This window comes from Oncorhynchus nerka, linkage group LG5 (assembly GCF_034236695.1).
Source record: "Oncorhynchus nerka isolate Pitt River linkage group LG5, Oner_Uvic_2.0, whole genome shotgun sequence".
In the NCBI taxonomy this organism is placed as follows: Eukaryota; Metazoa; Chordata; class Actinopteri; order Salmoniformes; family Salmonidae; genus Oncorhynchus; species Oncorhynchus nerka.
In genome coordinates, this window is record NC_088400.1 from 64,841,745 (window position 1) to 64,860,363 (window position 18,619).

At 45.9% G+C, this 18,619-nt stretch overlaps 1 protein-coding gene across 3 annotated transcripts in view; it reads left to right on the forward strand.

Moving 5' to 3' along the window:
- The window catches only part of LOC115124833 (gamma-tubulin complex component 3 homolog), a 33,128-nt gene extending 14,574 nt beyond the window's left edge, over positions 1–18,554 (forward strand). For 2 of the 3 annotated variants that reach the window (XM_065018911.1, XM_065018910.1), the window contains exons 11-21: positions 2,519–2,629; positions 2,738–2,846; positions 3,516–3,705; positions 3,853–3,988; positions 5,568–5,636; positions 6,064–6,199; positions 9,612–9,700; positions 9,837–9,968; positions 10,498–10,638; positions 14,448–14,564; positions 16,587–18,554. In XM_065018911.1, coding sequence (XP_064874983.1) covers positions 2,519–2,629; positions 2,738–2,846; positions 3,516–3,705; positions 3,853–3,988; positions 5,568–5,636; positions 6,064–6,199; positions 9,612–9,700; positions 9,837–9,968; positions 10,498–10,638; positions 14,448–14,564; positions 16,587–16,748 — 1,392 coding nt within the window. In that variant the 3' untranslated portion in view covers positions 16,749–18,554. Of the gene's footprint in view, positions 1–2,518; positions 2,630–2,737; positions 2,847–3,515; positions 3,706–3,852; positions 3,989–5,567; positions 5,637–6,063; positions 6,200–6,272; positions 6,580–9,611; positions 9,701–9,836; positions 9,969–10,497; positions 10,639–14,447; positions 14,565–16,586 lie in introns of those variants that run through there. The other variant, XM_065018912.1, reaches the window with a different exon arrangement.
- The last annotated feature ends 65 nt before the right edge of the window (positions 18,555–18,619 follow it).

The window sequence follows — 18,619 nt, forward strand, 5'->3', positions numbered from 1 at the left end:
TCATTATGTTTGGAGGAAAAGGGGGAGGCTTGCAAGCCGAAGAACACCATCCCAACCGTGAAGCACGGGGGTGGCATTATCATGTTGTGGGGGTGCTTTGTTGCAGGAGGGACGGGTGCACTTCACAAAATAGATGGCATCATGAGGGAGGTAAATTATGTGGATATATTGAAGCAACATTGCAAGGTATCAGTCAAGAAGTTAAAGCTTGGTCGCAAATGGGTCTTCCAAATGGACAATGACCCCAAGCAAACTTCCAAAGTTGTGGCAAAACGGCTTAAGGACAACAAAGTCAAGGTATTGGAGTGGCCATCACAAAGCTCTGACCTCAATCCTATAGAAAATTTGTGGGCAGAACTGAAAAAGCGCGTGCGAGCAAGGAGGCCTACAAACCTGACTCAGTTACACCAGCTCTGTCAGAGGGAATGGGCCAAAATTCACCCAACTTATTGTGAGAAGCTTGTGAAAGGCTACCTGAAACGTTTGACCCCAAGTTAAACAATTTAAAGGCAATGCTACCAAATACTAATTGAGTGTATGTAAACTTCTAACCCACTGGGAATGTGATGAAAGAAATAAAAGCTGAAATAAATAATTCTCTCTCCTATTATTCTGACATTTCACATTCTCAAAAAAAAGTGGTGATCCTAACTGACCTAAGACTGGGAATTTTCACAAGGATTAAATGTCAGGAATTGTTAACTGAGTTTAAATGTATTTCCGACTTCAAGTGTGTGTGTGTACATATACACGCAATTTTTTTTGTCCGTGACAATAACATCAAATTGATCATAAATACAGTGTAGACATAGTTAATATTGTAAATGATTATTGTAGCTGGAAACAGCTGATTTTTAATGGAATATCTACATAGACGTACAGAGGCCCATTATCAGCAACTATCACTCCTGTGTTCCAATGGCACGTTGTGTTAGCTAATCCAAGTTTATCATTTTAAAGGGTAATTGATCATTAGAAAACCCTTTTGCAATTTTGTTAGCACAGCTGAAAACTGTTGTACTGATTAAAGAAGCAATAAAACTGGCCTTCTTTAGACTAGTTGAGTATCTGGAGCATCAGCATTTGTGGGTTCGATTACAGGCTACAAAACACCAGTCTCAATGTCAACAGTGAAGAGGCGACTCCAGGATGCTGGCCTTCTAGGCAGAGTTGCAAAGAAAAAGCCATATCTCAGACTGGCCAATATTTTTTTAAATTAAGATTGGCAAAAGAACACAGACACTGGACAGAGGAACTCTGCCTAGAAGGCTAGCATTCCGGAGTCGCCTCCTCACTGTTGACGTTGAGACTGGTGTTTTGCGGGTACTATTTACTGAAGCTGCCAGTTGAGGACTTTGTCTGTTTCTCAAACTAGGGTGGCCTTGATGACAGCTTTTACATGTATTTTTACTGCTCTAATTACATTGGTAACCATATATATATTTATTTATTTATTTATATATATATATACATTTATAATAGCAATAAGGCACAGCTAAGGGGCTGTGTCCAGGCACGCCGCGATGTGTTGTGCATCAGAACAGCCCGTCATATACCATACCCCATTGTGCCTTATTGCTTAAATATAATGCACACACACTTCCTTTAGTTTGTCAAGGTCAGAGTCTGGATGGTAGTAGCTGAGCTCAGGCTGAAGTGGACTCAGACAGACAGGTTAATCTCTGAGCTGAGATGGAGGGAAAGGGGGTCGGGGGAGGGGTACGGCGGCCTTCCAAATGAGGATGGATGAGAGAACGGTAATGGGGAACTGAGTGATGGCCCTCTCTTCTCTCTCTCACCTCTTATCTCTGTCCTTGCTCTCCATCCATATCCCTGTCTCCACTACAGGACATTAGAAGACCGTGAATCTAGTCCTAATGCACCTGCTGCTGAATCGCCCTCTCAGACTCCGTCTACCTGAGACTAAGTGCTGATTGGGCAAGCACAGAGCACAGGAGAGTTGTAGCGGCTTTCAATACCGACTGCCGAGCTATTCTCAGAAGCGAACGCTTCAAAGGTCACACTGGTTTTAAGCCCCCTGTATTGACCCTCCCCGTAGCAGGGCTAAGTGGTAGTTATGGAGCTGTTCTTTCCCAGCAGAGGGGAATGAGGGTATGGCTCTGAAGCTTACAGGCACCTCTGTCAGCCCAGGGGGCGGCTGGGAGGTGGCGTTACACTGTAAACACTCATTATGACAAGAAGAGCAGAAATTAAAATAAAACTTTATATATACTTTTTGTTTACTAAAAGGCTTTTCAATCCCCCTTGTTGTACCTCCTAGGAGAGAAGTCTTCACCTTGTAACACTGATGTCTACTTATCGGCATCCATTTTGGTTTTCAAGTTGAACCACTGGCTCAGTGACGATCAAGATCATGATTGAGAAATGGAACCACCATTCACTTTCTTTCCATTACTGTAATAAGTATCCATTGTTGTAGTAATCTCCTGTGTTGTTCGGATATAGTTGAGTCCTGTCTTTTAAGGTGTGATTGTGATGGGGATTCCTCTCCCTGTAGTTCTTTGTGGCGTCTGACCCCACGGTGAAGACAGACAGACTGTGGCACGACAAGTACTCACTGAGGAAGTCCATGATACCCACCTTCATCACCATGGACCAGGCCCGCAAGGTAGACACACACACGAACACCAATTATCTCATCCTCAACGTAGAAAATACCAACTTTGCATTCACATGTCACTTTTGCTCGCTCGCTCTTTCTCTTCTGTCTCTGTAGGTTCTGCTCATTGGAAAGTCCATTAACTTCCTGCATCAGGTGTGCCATGACAGAACCTCACCAGGGAAAATCACCCCGGCCTCCAAGTCTACAGACTCCCCCAAAGATGGTACGCTCTCTGACCTCTCTCCCCCACCCCAACACACTGTGAAAGGGGCCTGTCAGTGGCTAGCTCAATACAACACAGGCATTTGGTGTTTGGTACATATTTGTACATAATATACCTCCAGAGAGTGTGTATTCAGCAGGCAGTGTCTTTCGACAGAGTAGAGAAGCCTTTGTCTTGCCATAGTAGTGTTTGTAGCTAGTGAGAGCAGAGCCGCATTGATCTGTTTGGCATCAGAACTGGTTGTACTGTTATGGTACTTACTGTCGTATCGACTGGATTTAGTCTCGCTCCTCTCTCCGTCGCTGATCAATGGTTTTACAGTTCCTTCCTTAGCCTCGTCCTTGAGGGGAATGACTGCATACTGACTGGCGTTGGAAGGGGAGGGGTTGGGTTGTGTTTTTACCCTGTCTGTCCCAAATGCCACCCTATTCCCTTTTATAGTGCACTACTTCTGACCATAACCTTAAGGGTTAAAGGTAGTGCATTATGAAGCCCCCGGTCAAAAGTAGTGCATTATGAAGCGAATAGGGTGCTATTTGGGATGCAGACTCTATCTTGAATTATAGATACAGAGTTCAGCAAACGGTCTGAGAGATGAGTTTAATATGCATCATGTAGTGCCAACTCCAGTACCCACATAATGACCACAGATAATAACTCTCTCTGTAGCTGCAGAGCTGTTATCAGACCTGGAGGGGGCGTTCCAGGGGAAGATAGATGCAGCCTACTTTGAAACCAGCAAGTACCTGCTGAATGTGCTCAACCAGAACTATCTGCTGCTGGAGCACCTGCAGGCCATGAGACGATACCTGCTGCTGGGCCAGGGAGACTTCATACGCCACCTCATGGACCTGCTAAAGTTCGTACACACACACACACACACACACACACACACACACACACACACACACACACAGGTGTACAGACAGATGGGTACGCACAAATACACACCCACCCACTCCATCCTACATGTCATATATATTGACGTTAGTGTTTGTCCCTTCAGACCAGAGCTGGCCCGCCCAGCCACCACTCTGTACCAACACAACCTGACAGGCATCCTGGAGACAGCCGTGAGGGCCACCAACGCCCAGTATGACAACGCTGAGATCCTCAAGAGACTGGACGTACGCCTGCTGGAGGTAGGCTGCAGCTCATACCATTACTGCCGTCATAGGCTACAGCTCATACCATTACTACTGTCATAGGCTACAGCTCATACCATTACTACTGTCATAGGCTACAGCTCATACCATTATTACTGTCATAGGCTACAGCTCATACCATTACTACTGTCATAGGCTACAGCTCATACCATTACTACTGTCATAGGCTACAGCTCATACCATTACTACTGTCATAGGCTATAGCTCATACCATTACTACTGTCATAGGCTACAGCTCATACCATTACTACTGTCATAGGCTACAGCTCATACCATTACTACTGTCATAGGCTACAGCTCATACCATTACTACTGTCATAGGCTACAGCTCATACCATTACTACTGTCATAGGCTACAGCTCATACCATTATTACTGTCATAGGCTATAGCTCATACCATTACTACTGTCATAGGCTATAGCTCATACCATTACTACTGTCATAGGCTATAGCTCATACCATTACTACTGTCATAGGCTATAGCTCATACCATTACTACTGTCATAGGCTATAGCTCATACCATTACTACTGTCATAGGCCACAGCTCATACCATTACTGCTGTCATAGGTTGCAGCTCATACCATTACTACAGCTCACACCATTACCACAGATCACACCATTACTACTGTCATGGGGTACAGCTCATACCATTACTACTGTCATGGGGTACAGCTCATACCATTACTACTGTCATGGGGTACAGCTCATACCATTACTACTGTCATAGGTTGCAGCTCATACCATTACTACTGTCATAGGCTGCAGCTCATACCATTACTACTGTCATAGGTTGCAGCTCATACCATTACTACTGTCATAGGCTGCAGCTCATACCATTGCTACTGTCATAGGTTGCAGCTCATACCATTACTACTGTCATAGGCTGCAGCTCATACCATTACTACTGTCATAGGTTGCAGCTCATACCATTACTACAGCTCACACCATTACCACAGATCACACCATTACTACTGTCATGGGGTACAGCTCATACCATTACTACTGTCATGGGGTACAGCTCATACCATTACTACTGTCATGGGGTACAGCTCATACCATTACTACTGTCATGGGGTACAGCTCATACCATTACTACTGTCATGGGGTACAGCTCATACCATTACTACTGTCATAGGCTGCAGCTCGTACCATTACTACTGTCATAGGCTACAGCTCGTACCATTACTACAGTTCATAACATCACTACTGTCATAGGCTACAGTTCATACCATTACTACTGTTATAGGCTACAGCTCATACCATTACTACAGTTCATACCATTACTACTGTTATAGGCTACAGCTCATACCATTACTGCTGTCATAGGGTTTATCTCAGTGGGCTAACATGGTATTGAGTCAGGGGTTTGAAACACAACCTGGTAACCCGTGGCTCAAGACTGTTAGCCCTCTGAACTGAAGCCTAGATGGTTGATGTCTGGATGCTGGATGTACACATGTCACTACCTATTAGATTTCAAACTGTCAACTTGGCACCATGTTATCCCTCTGAACTAAAGCTTGGTCATCAACTCATCTGTGCTCCTTCTGAAGGTGTCTCCCGGAGATACGGGCTGGGACGTCTTCAGTTTAGACTACCACGTAGAGGGTCCTATCGCCACGGTAACCACAACACTTTACATACATACAAATACCATCCTATCTGGTGTTGCCTTGTCTCTCTCCACACACACACACACCCTCGCAAACAATCCAATAAGCTTCTCCTCTTCTCTCTTCATTCATCCATAAAAGCCCACCTGGAGCATCAGAACGTTGTTTCTTTCTGTTCTGTTATACATGTTCATTCACAGGCCACCAGTCAACCATGTTAGATGAAGTCAAGTGCTGGCTGGTTTTGTGTTGTTCTGTGATGTGGTGAGAGAACATGTGTAAATGCTGTGCTACCCTGTGACAGGTGTTCACGCAGTCTCTCTCTCTTCACGCTGTCTCCTTTGTCTTTCTCTCTGTCTAATTTGGTGTCTCTCTCTGTCTCCTTTGTCTCTCTCTTCTTGCTTTCTGTTTCTCTCGCTGGTTCTGACTGTGGCAGGTGTTCACACGGGAGTGCATGAGCCACTACCTGCGGGTGTTCAACTTCCTGTGGCGAGCCAAGCGTATGGAGTACATCCTCACCGACATCTGGAAGGGACAGATGTGCAACGCCAAGCTGCTTAAGAGCATGCCAGGTGAGGACACACACACACACACACAGAATATGACTTTCACGAAGCGGATCCTGTGTTCTGCCTTTTCACCCAGGACAACGGAATGGATCCCAGCCGGCGACCAAAAAAAACGACTTCGTAAAAGGGGGAAATGAAGCGGTCTTCTGGTCAGACTCTGGAGACGGGCACATCGTGCACCACTCCCCAGTATACTTCTCGCCAATGTCCAGTCTCTTGACAACAAGGTTGATGAAATCCGAGCAAGGGTAGCATTCCAGAGGGACATCAGAGACTGTAACGTTCTTTGCTTCACGGAAACATGGCTCACTGGAGAGACTCTATCGGAGTCGGTGCAGCCAGCTGGTTTCTCCACGCATCGCGCCGACAGAAACAAACATCTTTCTGGTAAGAAGAGGGGCGGGGTTAACTATGCTTTATGGTTAACGAGAGGTGGTGTGGCCACAACAACATACAGGAACTCAAGTCCTTCTGTTCACCTGATTTAGAATTCCTCACAATCAAATGTCGACCGCATTATCTACCAAGGGAATTCTCTTCGATTATAATCACAGCCGTATATATTCCACCCCAAGCAGACACATCGATGGCTCTGAACGAACTTTATTTGACTCGTTGCAAACTGGAATCCATATATCCAGAGGCTGCATTCATTGTAGCTGGGGATTTTAACAAGGCTAATCTGAAAACAAGACTCCCTAAATTGTATCAGCATATCGATTGCGCAACCAGGGCTGGAAAAACCTTGGATCATTGCTATTTTAACTTCCGCGACGCATATAAGGCCCTGCCCCGCTCTCCTTTCGGAAAAGCTGATCACGACTCCATTTTGTTGATCCCTGCCTACAGACAGAAACTAAAACAAGAAGCTCCCGCGCTGAGGTCTGTTTAACGCTGGTCCGACCAATCTGATTCCACACTCCAAGACTGCTTCCATCACGTGGACTGGGATATGTTTCGTATTGCGTCAGACAACAACATTGACGAATACGCTGATTCGGTGAGCGAGTTCATTAGAACGTGCGTTGAAGATGTCGTTCCCATAGCAATAATTTAAACATTCCCAAGCCAGAAACCGTGGATTGATGGCAGCATTCGCGTGAAACTGAAAGCGCGAACCACTGCTTTTAATCAGGGCAAGGTGACCAGAAACATGACCGAATACAAACAGTGTAACTATTCCCTCCGCAAGGCAATCAAACAAGCTAAGCGTCAGTATAGAGACAAAGTAGAATCTCAATTCAACGGCTCAGACACAAGAGGTATGTGGCAGGGTCTACAGTCAATCACGGATTACAAAAAGAAAACCAGCCCCGTCACGGACCAGGATGTCTTGCTCCCAGGCAGACTAAATAACTTTTTTGCCCGCTTTGAGGACAATACAGTGCCACTGACACGGCCCGCAACCAAAACATGTGGACTCTCCTTCACTGCAGCCGACGTGAGGAAAACATTTAAAATGTGTTAACCCTCGCAAGGCTGCAGGCCCAGACGGCATCCCCAGCCGCGCCCTCAGAGCATGCGCAGACCAGCTGGCTGGTGTGTTTACGGACATATTCAATCAATCCCTATCTCAGTCTGTTGTTCCCACATGCTTCAAGAGGGCCACCATTGTTCCTGTTCCCAAGAAAGCTAAGGTAACTGAGCTAAACGACTACCGCCCCGTAGCACTCACTTCCGTCATCATGAAGTGCTTTGAGAGACTAGGACAAGGACCATATCACCTCCACCCTACCTGACACACTAGACCCACTCCAATTTGCTTACCGCCCAAATAGGTCCACAGACGATGCAATCTCAACCACACTGCCCTAACCCATCTGGACAAGAGGAATACCTATGTGAGAATGCTGTTCATCGACTACAGCTCGGCATTTAACACCATAGTGCCCTCCAAGCTCGTCATCAACCTCGAGACCCTGGGACTCGACCCCGCCCTGTGCAACTGGGTACTGGACTTCCTGACAGGCCGCCCCCAGGTGGTGAGGGTAGGCAACAACATATCCACCCCGCTGATCCTCAACACTGGGGCCCCACAAGGGTGCGTTCTGAGCCCTCTCCTGTACTCCCTGTTCACCCACGACTGCGTGGCCACGCACGCCTCCAACTCAATCATCAAGTTTGCGGACGACACAACAGTGGTAGGCTTGATTACCAACAATGACGAGACGGCCTACAGGGAGGAGGTGAGGGCCCTCTGAGTGTGGTGTCAGGAAAATAACCTCCCACTCAACGTCAACAAAACTAAGGAGATGATTGTGGACTTCAGGAAACAGCAGAGGGAACACCCCCCCTATCCACATCGATGGAACAGTAGTGGAGAGGGTAGTAAGTTTTAAGTTCCTCGGCGTACACATCACAGACAAACTGAATTAGTCCACCCACACAGACAGCATCGTGAAGAAGGCGCAGCAGCGCCTCTTCAACCTCAGGAGGCTGAAAAAATTTGGCTTGTCACCAAAAGCACTCACAAACTTCTACAGATGCACAATCGAGAGCATCCTGTCGGGCTGTATCACCGCCTGGTACGGCAAGTGCTCCGCCCACAACCGTAAGGCTCTCCAGAGGGTAGTGAGGTCTGCACAACGCATCACCGGGGGCAAACTACCTGCCCTCCAGGACACCTACACCACCCGATGTCACAGGAAGGCCATAAAGATCATCAAGGACAACAACCACCCGAGCCACTGCCTGTTCACCCCGCTATCATCCAGAAGGCAAGGTCAGTACAGGTGCATCAAAGCTGGGACCGAGAGACTGAAAAACAGCTTCTATCTCAAGGCCATCAGACTGTTAAACAGCCACAACTAACATTGAGTGGCTGCTGCCAACACACTGACTCAACTCCAGCCACTTTAATAATGGGAATTGATGTAAAATATATCACTAGCCACTTTAAACAATGCTACTTTATATAATGTTACTTACCCTACATTATTCATCTCATATGCATACGTATATACTGTACTCTATATCATCTACTGCATCCTTATGTAATACATGTATCACTAGCCACTTAACTATGCCACTTTGTTTACATACTCATCTCGTATGTATATACTGCACTTAATACCATCTACTGTATCTTGCCTATGCCGCTCTGTACCATCACTCATTCATATATCTTTATGTACATATTCTTTATCCCCTTACACTTGTGTCTATAAGCTAGTAGTTTTGGAATTGTTAGCTAGATTACTTGTTGGTTATTACTGCATTGTCAGAACTAGAAGCACAAGCATTTCGCTACACTCGCATTAACATCTGCTAACCATGTGTATGTGACAAATCAAATTTGATTTGATTTGACATACACACAACCATGCAGTTCCCTCTCACCTCCAGCAGAGGCAGTCATGTACCGAAGAACTGTAGATAAGGCAGCCAGGGTAACATGTTAGATGTTGTGTTACAGAGCTGTCTGGCGTGCTGCACCAGTGCCACATCCTGGCCAATGAGATGGTCCACTTCATCCACCAGATGCAGTACTACATCACCTTTGAGGTCAGGGATCGTACTTTTCATTAATTTATCTAGAGACCACTGAGTTCACCTAGCCTCTTCCTCTCACACGCTCCCTCCTCCCCTGTCTGTCTGGGTCTCTGGCTGTCTGGGTCTCTGTGTGTATGTATGTATACAGGTGCTAGAGTGTTGTTGGGATGAGTTGTGGAACAAGGTAGAGAAGGCCCAGGATCTAGACCACATCATCGCTGCCCACGAAGGATTCTTAGACTCTGTCATCTCCCGTTGCCTACTGGACACCAACAGCAGGGTGAGACACACGTATGCTCCTACACTCTAACAGGCACTTACTGACATCCACTTCTCTTTGACCTGCCCTGTTGGCGCTTAAAGGGATAATGAGGCCATTTATCTATTTTCCCCAGAGTCAGATGAACTTGTGGATAAACTTTCATGTTTTTGTGTCCAGTATGAAGGAAGTTGAAGGTAGTTTTGTGACCCAATGCTAACTAGTCTTAACGCAATGATTGGAAGTCTATGGGTATCTACTAGCATGCTAGCTGATACCCATAGACTTAGTCATTGTGCTAACGCTAGTTAGCAATTGCGCTAGCGGTAGTTAGCAACTTCCTTCAAAGTGCACGCAGAGACTTAACAAATGGTATCAGCAAGTTCATCTGACTCTGGGGAAGTAGATAAAGGGCCTCATTGCCAAAATCTCTAAGTATCCCTTTAAGAATTTCCCTGTACCCAGCTATTACATCTGCGACCCTGTACATGTGACTAATAAACTCTAATGTCATCTAAAATGTTTTTCTCTCCCGCTATCCTCTCTCCAGTCCTTGTTGAACCAGCTGAGGGCGATCTTTGACCAGATCATAGAGTTCCAGAGTGCCCAGGACTCTCTGTACCGCTCTGCCCTGGAGGAACTCACCCTGCGGCTGCAGTACGAGGAGCGGAAGAAGCAGAGGGATTCTGAGGTAGAAGGATCGGGGCTTGAAGTGGACTGAAATGGGTGCCAGCACTTAGGGCTGTTACGGTGACCGTATTACTGCCACACTGGCGGTCACGAGTCATGAAGGCAGTCAAATTCCACATGACTGTTTAGTTAGGGTAATTAGGCTTCTCCAAGCTCTGATGCTGCTGCTGTTCTTCAGTAGCCTACCAAACTTGGTAACTGCCTAGTACTCAGCACTCTATTGTCCCTCTAATCACTCTGAAATGAATGCAAATGTATTCGAAAATCTAATCAAACACTTCATGAGAGCTCATGTTGCACAACATTTTAATAGGCTATGCAATTGCGTGAGAAAACAGAGTGATGGCTTCTATTAAAAAGAGGAGGATCCCATCAGCTTTCTATTGGCTAGGCCTACTATATTTTATTTTTTAAACTTTCCTAATATTAAGCACATAGCTTATATTTACAACAGGAGTATAGCCTACCTGGCTGGCATGAAAATAAACACGTCCTCCGTTTTTGCTATTTAATTGCCTAGATATATTTTTATCCCTCTGCCCCAGTTTCGAGACAGGTGCATGATAATGGTCCATTCTAAATCAAAACAGATTTCACATATTATTTAGTACTATGGGGGATAGTAGATTGACATAGGCTAGTGCTTTTGCTGTTTGTTAGGCCTACTCATCTTTTTGGCTGACGAAAAGTAAATGTGCACAGTTCTTCCAATATCTTCAATATGCACCTCGTAATTAGATAAGGACGGGCGCATTGCGTCCCCGATGTGTCTGTCTTCACTTGTAACCTGTGAGAAAGACTAGATCACGTGACGGGGCGCCATGTGAGTTAGAGGAGCTTTGTTTTAGGGGCATTACGGCCACAAAAGGGGATGCCGCTGGGAAATTCGAGTCATTATCAAGTGCTTGTCAAATTGTGAATGAGAGACTGATGAAGTGTGTACAGTCTGCACAAAAACAAAGCAGAGCTCATGCCTTTCAAGCTACTTTTTTTCAAATCATCATTAGTCACATCATGCAGCCTTAGAATATATTAAAAAATCAATACATACAGCCCAACATTTGTATCACACCTAAAGGCACATAAATAACTCTAAATTAAGGAGTACCTATTTCTTTGTTAACTGCTCAACACTGAATTGCCGCATGTGGGCGTTCCCTCAAATCGTTGGGAGAAGGTATCCTTAATATTTTATTCAGCTTTGTTCAATTGTATTCTTCATACTATAAAAAAAACGATAAAATAATGCCACGGAATTCTAAGCAAATCTTGTCTACTAAATGAGTGTAGCCCACAGCCATATGGCATCGCCAGATCAGGACCTTTCATAAGGACAACTCAGAGTATGCTATTCTGTTCTTCTGAAATACACTACATTTTCTTCATATCATGTGTCTTTAGACCTGACTAAAATAAATCATGGATTTATTGTGAAGGTGTAGGCTGTAATTACATGAATTTATTAGACTTTTGAAATGTAGACATTCCAAAGGTCTGCATTGGTGTGGAAGCCAGGAGATACTGAATGTGTTAATGTTCATTAACGGTCAATTACTGTGAGACTGGCAGTTATTTGCTTGACAATCACCGGCTGACGAAGTTTCGTGACCTTCACAGCCTTACCTGCACTGTTTATATTTAGGTTCCGGTACTCTGCAGTATTTTTAAGCCAATATTCTATAAGAGGTGCCGGTACTCATGCAGTAGAACATTTGAGGTGTTGGTATTTAGTACCGGTGTGTACTGGCCCAATTCAACTACTTATAGTGATGATCACTTTTAGTTATAGAGCGCAATTGGAGGGCCATGTAGTCTTCAGAGAGTCCCATGTCCTGTTTGTTCCAAGTCGTCTGGAACCCGGCCAGGGGCCAACTCAAGTTCCCCCCTTAATGGCCATTGGCCATGCTGGTGGTGTCATTTCATTGATTTAACAGGCCCTGAGCATCAGACTATTAAACTCTTAAGTGTTAGAAAAACAAACACAGCCTCGGCGTTTGCCAAGTTTCTCTTTTAATAGCTTGTAAATAAGACTGAGGTCCAAGGTAAGAGGGTTTGGGGTGACAGAAGCTATTGGTCAGCGATGGGGGGGGGGGGGATATTGGATTTTATATTAACTTTAAATAATGAGGCGTTGAGTGTGAATGAGAAGTATGCGAGTAGAGAAGACATTGAAGGTCATGTCTCTATGGGGAGAATGCTGGGGTCATAGAGTGGGAATCTGTAACAGTTTAGTATGGGTGTTAGTTACTCATTTACTGAAGTGAAGAGATGGCACTGGTTACTCTTTCAAATCAAATTGTATTAATCACATGCGCCTAATAGAACAGGTGTAGACCTTACAGTGAAATGCTGAATAGAACAGGTGTAGACCTTACAGTGAAATGCTTACTTACGAGCCCCTAACCAACAATGCAGATAAGAATAAGAAATATAAGTAACAAGTAATTAAAGAGCAGCCGTAAAATAACAATAACGAGACTGTATACAAGGGGGTGCCAGTACAGAGTCAATGTGCGGGGGCACCGGTTAGTTGAGGTAATATGTACATGTAGGTAGAGTTATTAAAGTGACTATGCATAGATGATAACAACAGAGAGTAGCAGCGGTGTAAAAGAGGGGGGGGGGGGGGGCAATACAAATAGTCTGGGTAGCCATTTGATTAGATGTTCAGGAGTCTTATGGCTTGGGGGTAGAAGCTGTTTAGAAGCCTCTTGGACCTAGACTTTGCGCTCTGGTACCGCTTGCCGTCTGGTAGCAGAGAGAACAGTCTATGACTAGGGTGGCTGGAGAATTTTAGGGCCTTCCTCCAACACCGCCTGGTATAGAGGACCTGGATGTCAGGAAGCTTGGCCCCAGTGATGTACTGGGCCGTACGCATTACCCTCTGTAGTGCCTCGCAGTCGGATGGCCGAGCAGTTGCCATACCAGGCAGTGATGCAACCAGAGGATGCTCTCGATGGTGCGGCTGTAGAACCTTTTGAGGATCTGAGGACTCGCCAAATCTTTTCAGTCTCCTGATGGGGATTAAGTTTTGTCGTGCCCTCTTCACGACTGTCTTGGTATGCTTGCACCATGTTAGTTTGTTGGTGATGTGGACACCAAGGAACTTGAAGCTCTCAACTTGCTCCACTACAGCCCCGTCGATGAGAATGGGGGTGTGCTCGGTCCTCCTTTTCCTGTGGTCCACAATCGTCTCCTTTGTCTTGATATGTTGAGGGAGAGGTTGTTGTCCTGGCACCACACGGCCAGGTCTCAGCCTACAGGGAGGAGGTCCGTCTCGTCGTTGTTGGTGATCAGGTCTACCACTGTTGTGTCATCGGCAAACTTGATGATGGTGTTGGAGTTGTGCCTGGCCGTGCAGTCATGAGTGAACAGGGAGTACAGGAGGGGAATGAGCACGCACCCCTGAGGGGCCCCTGTGTTGAGGGTCAGTGTGGCGGATGTTGTTACCTACCCTTACCGCCTGGGGACGGCCCGTCAGGAAGTCCAGGATCCAGTTGCAGAGGGTTGGTGTTTAGTCCCAGGGTCCTTAGCTTATTGATGAGCTTTGATGGCACTATGGTGTTGAACGCTGAGCTGTAGTCATTGAATAGCATTCTCACATAGGTGTTCCTTTTGTCCAGGTGAGAAAGGGCAGTGTGGACTGAAATCGAGATTGCAACGTCTGTGGATCTGTTGCGGTGGTATTTAAATTGGAGTGGGTCTAGGGTTTCTGGTACCACACTTTGATACCACACTGATGCTGCAGCAACAAAGTTCCGTCTGAAACTTGACACCTCTAATGTTGCCTGTCTGTGTGTGTGTTTTCAGGGTGAGTGGGGCGTGACGGCTGAACAGGAGGCAGAGGAGAACAGGAGGATCCAAGAGTTCCAGGAAACCATACCAAAAATGCGCTCTCAGCTACGGATACTAACACACTTCTACCAGGTATGGGTCTTACTCTCTTCTCACTGCCACAGTGGCTTTCACTAGGACCGTCTGGTTATCTGTGGTAGTGTTCAGTGGATAGGACAGTCTGGTTGTCTGTGTTCAGTGGATAGGACAGTCTGGTTGTCCGTGGTAGTGTTCAGTGGATAGGACAGTCTGGTTGTCTGTGGTAGTGTTCAGTGGATAGGACAGTCTGGTTGTCTGTGTTCAGTGGATAGGACAGTCTGGTTGTCTGTGGTAGTGTTCAGTGGATAGGACCGTCTGGTTGTCTGTGGTAGTGTTCAGTGGATAGGACCGTCTGGTTGTCTGTGGTAGTGTTCAGTGGATAGGACAGTCTGGTTGTCTGTGGTAGTGTTCAGTGGATAGGACAGTCTGGTTGTCTGTGGTAGTGTTCAGTGGATAGGACAGTCTGGTTGTCTGTGGTAGTGTTCAGTGGATAGGACAGTCTGGTTGTCTGTGGTAGTGTTCAGTGGATAGGACAGTCTGGTTGTCTGTGGTAGTGTTCAGTGGATAGGACAGTCTGGTTGTCTGTGGTAGTGTTCAGTGGATAGGACAGTCTGGTTGTCTGTGGTAGTGTTCAGTGGATAGGACCGTCTGGTTGTCTGTGTTCAGTGGATAGGACAGTCTGGTTGTCTGTGGTAGTGTTCAGTGGATAGGACAGTCTGGTTGTCTGTGGTAGTGTTCAGTGGATAGGACAGTCTGGTTGTCTATGTTCAGTGGATAGGACAGTCTGGTTGTCTGTGGTAGTGTTCAGTGGATAGGACCGTCTGGTTGTCTGTGTTCAGTGGATAGGACCGTCTGGTTGTCTGTGGTAGTGTTCAGTGGATAGGACCGTCTGGTTGTCTGTGTTCAGTGGATAGGACCGTCTTGTTGTCTGTGGTAGTGTTCAGTGGATAGGACCGTCTGGTTGTCTGTGTTCAGTGGATAGGACCGTCTGGTTGTCTGTGGTAGTGTTCAGTGGATAGGACAGTCTGGTTGTCTGTGGTAGTGTTCAGTGGATAGGACCGTCTGGTTGTCTGTGTTCAGTGGATAGGACCGTCTGGTTGTCTGTGGTAGTGTTCAGTGGATAGGACCGTCTGGTTGTCTGTGGTAGTGTTCAGTGGATAGGACAGTCTGGTTGTCTGTGGTAGTGTTCAGTGGATAGGACCGTCTGGTTGTCTGTGGTAGTGTTCAGTGGATAGGACAGTCTGGTTGTCTGTGGTAGTGTTCAGTGGATAGGACAGTCTGGTTGTCTGTGGTAGTGTTCAGTGGATAGGACAGTCTGGTTGTCTGTGGTAGTGTTCAGTGGATAGGACAGTCTGGTTGTCTGTGGTAGTGTTCAGTGGATAGGACAGTCTGGTTGTCTGTGGTAGTGTTCAGTGGATAGGACAGTCTGGTTGTCTGTGGTAGTGTTCAGTGGATAGGACAGTCTGGTTGTCTGTGGTAGTGTTCAGTGGATAGGACAGTCTGGTTGTCTGTGGTAGTGTTCAGTGGATAGGACAGTCTGGTTGTCTGTGGTAGTGTTCAGTGGATAGGACAGTCTGGTTGTCTGTGGTAGTGTTCAGTGGATAGGACCGTCTGGTTGTCTGTGGTAGTGTTCAGTGGATAGGACAGTCTGGTTGTCTGTGGTAGTGTTCAGTGGATAGGACAGTCTGGTTGTCTGTGTTCAGTGGATAAGACAGTCTGGTTGTCTGTGGTAGTGTTCAGTGGATAGGACAGTCTGGTTGTCTGTGTTCAGTGGATAGGACAGTCTGGTTGTCTGTGTTCAGTGGATAGGACAGTCTGGTTGTCTGTGGTAGTGTTCAGTGGATAGGACAGTCTGGTTGTCTGTGGTAGTGTTCAGTGGATAGGACCGTCTGGTTGTCTGTGTTCAGTGGATAGGACCGTCTGGTTGTCTGTGGTAGTGTTCAGTGGATAGGACCGTCTGGTTGTCTGTGTTCAGTGGATAGGACCGTCTGGTTGTCTGTGTTCAGTGGATAGGACCGTCTGGTTGTCTGTGGTAGTGTTCAGTCGATAATATCTGTGGTTGGTTGTGCTCCTCAGGGCATAGTGCAGCAGTTCCTGGTGCTGATAATGACTAGTCCAGACGAGAGCCTGCGCTTCCTCAGCTTCAGACTGGACTTCAACGAGCACTACCGGGCCAGAGATCCCCGTCTGAGGGCCTCGCTGGGGACCACCAGGGGCCGACGGCCCTCCAACATCTGACCTGACGCACACCACCATGTCATCACATGGGGACAGAGAGCCACACAGAATCTGCCTTGATAGTATTTATATATGACATGAAGATGACATTAAATTAGGGCTAGATGGAATCTGTTGTGATGATATCACAATAGAACCAGACAGAACATTGACATCACAAAAGAGCCAGACAGAATCTGTTGTGATGACATCATAATAGAGCCAGGTGGAGATGATGCCACATTCAAAACAACTAGGAACTCTGAAATCTCTGACTTCAGTGTGTTCAAAACAACTGGGAACTCTGTATAAAAAAAAAACAAGCTCCAACTTGGAAAACCTGTTTTGAGCGGTCATCCAACTCGGAATTCCAAGTCAGGAACTCGGGGCCTCTTTCCAGTGCTCTGACTTTCCGACCTGATGATCACTGACGTTATGATTTGACCTAGTTTTTTTCTGAATTCCCAGTTGTCTTGAACGCACAATAAGAGGATGATGTGGTGACTTCACAGATTCCATTTGGCCCTGCATTTTAACACCTCAAGACAAATAGGGCTAACTGGGATTCATTTCACTATGACATAAACAAACAGAACATTTTGAAACCCTGCCTCCTCCCCCAATGTCATTGGCAAATTACTCACACAAACAAACACACACGCTCAATTCACCATACACACACACACATCCACGTTTCCCACTCTTTCACAGTCCCCTCTTGGGAGGTGTGGTTTTAGAAGCCTTTCGTTTTAGTAGTCTGCCTCCAGCCTCCAGCTGTGTTCACCCTCACCTCTTTGAGGTGTCTGATAGGCTACCATCACCGTGTGAATTTCATATTGTACATTTGATAATGAACAGAATGTCTTGATTTGATTGGTTTGTTTAGATGTTCTGTGAATATTTTGTTTCGTTTTTCTTACTGACGTTTGTTTATTTTTCATACCAGTGTCTTAAAGTCTGCGGTGTGTTTTATAACTGTTAATAAACACTTATAGCTGTTTAACAACTGTGTTATGGAACCAACACAGCAGGCTCCCACCCACCTCTCTAAAGAGATTCAAGAACAATGCCCACAGCCCCTAAGGCTAAAAGACGGACAGACATTATGATTTTATTGGTGTTTTGTATTATTTAACTGGGTTTCTCTTGATTCTCCTTGCAGACTATGGCCTCTGTTCTGCATGTCAAACTGTCATGTTGAACCAGCTCAATTCCTTAATTGTACAAGACAGATTTGTCAAACGTGTTGCACCCAACTTATGCCACTTTTCTCTTCTGACCACTCAGACGAACCTGGGAAAATACTTTTGTCATACTGCGACATTAAACCTTGAAGAAGCTACAAGTGGAATGGTGACATAACTAGCCATTCAAACCCCCCTATGATGGAGTATACTGTAGTATTCAGGTGTATCTCAATAGTCAGAGATGGCTTCCTCACCTCCCTTCCCTTTTCACTGATCTGAAAGCGATATGGAAGATGCTTACCAGGACTTGCTTTCATTCACCTGTCAGCAGAGCAGGTGAAGGAAAGGAGGCAAGGAAGCTATTGTGTGCGTCCTAAATGGCACCATACATAATAGGGCGCCATACAAAATAGGGTGCCATTTGAGATGCACCCTTTAGTGTTTTAACCTCTCCCAGCAGGCTCCCCTGTCTTTCTTTCCAATCACAAGTTCTCATCGGGGTGTGCCAAGAGAAGATGCTACTGCAAGACCTCTGTCTGTAAATCCTGTCCATTGTATAGCACAGATGTATAGAAATGACATGCCATGGACACAAACATCCTGTCATCTCTTTAATAATAAAGTCAAGTTTTTTACAGTTTGTACTTCGTTTTTTTTTGTCAGCATCAGGGGTGCATTCTAAATAGACTATATGAGGGCCTTTGT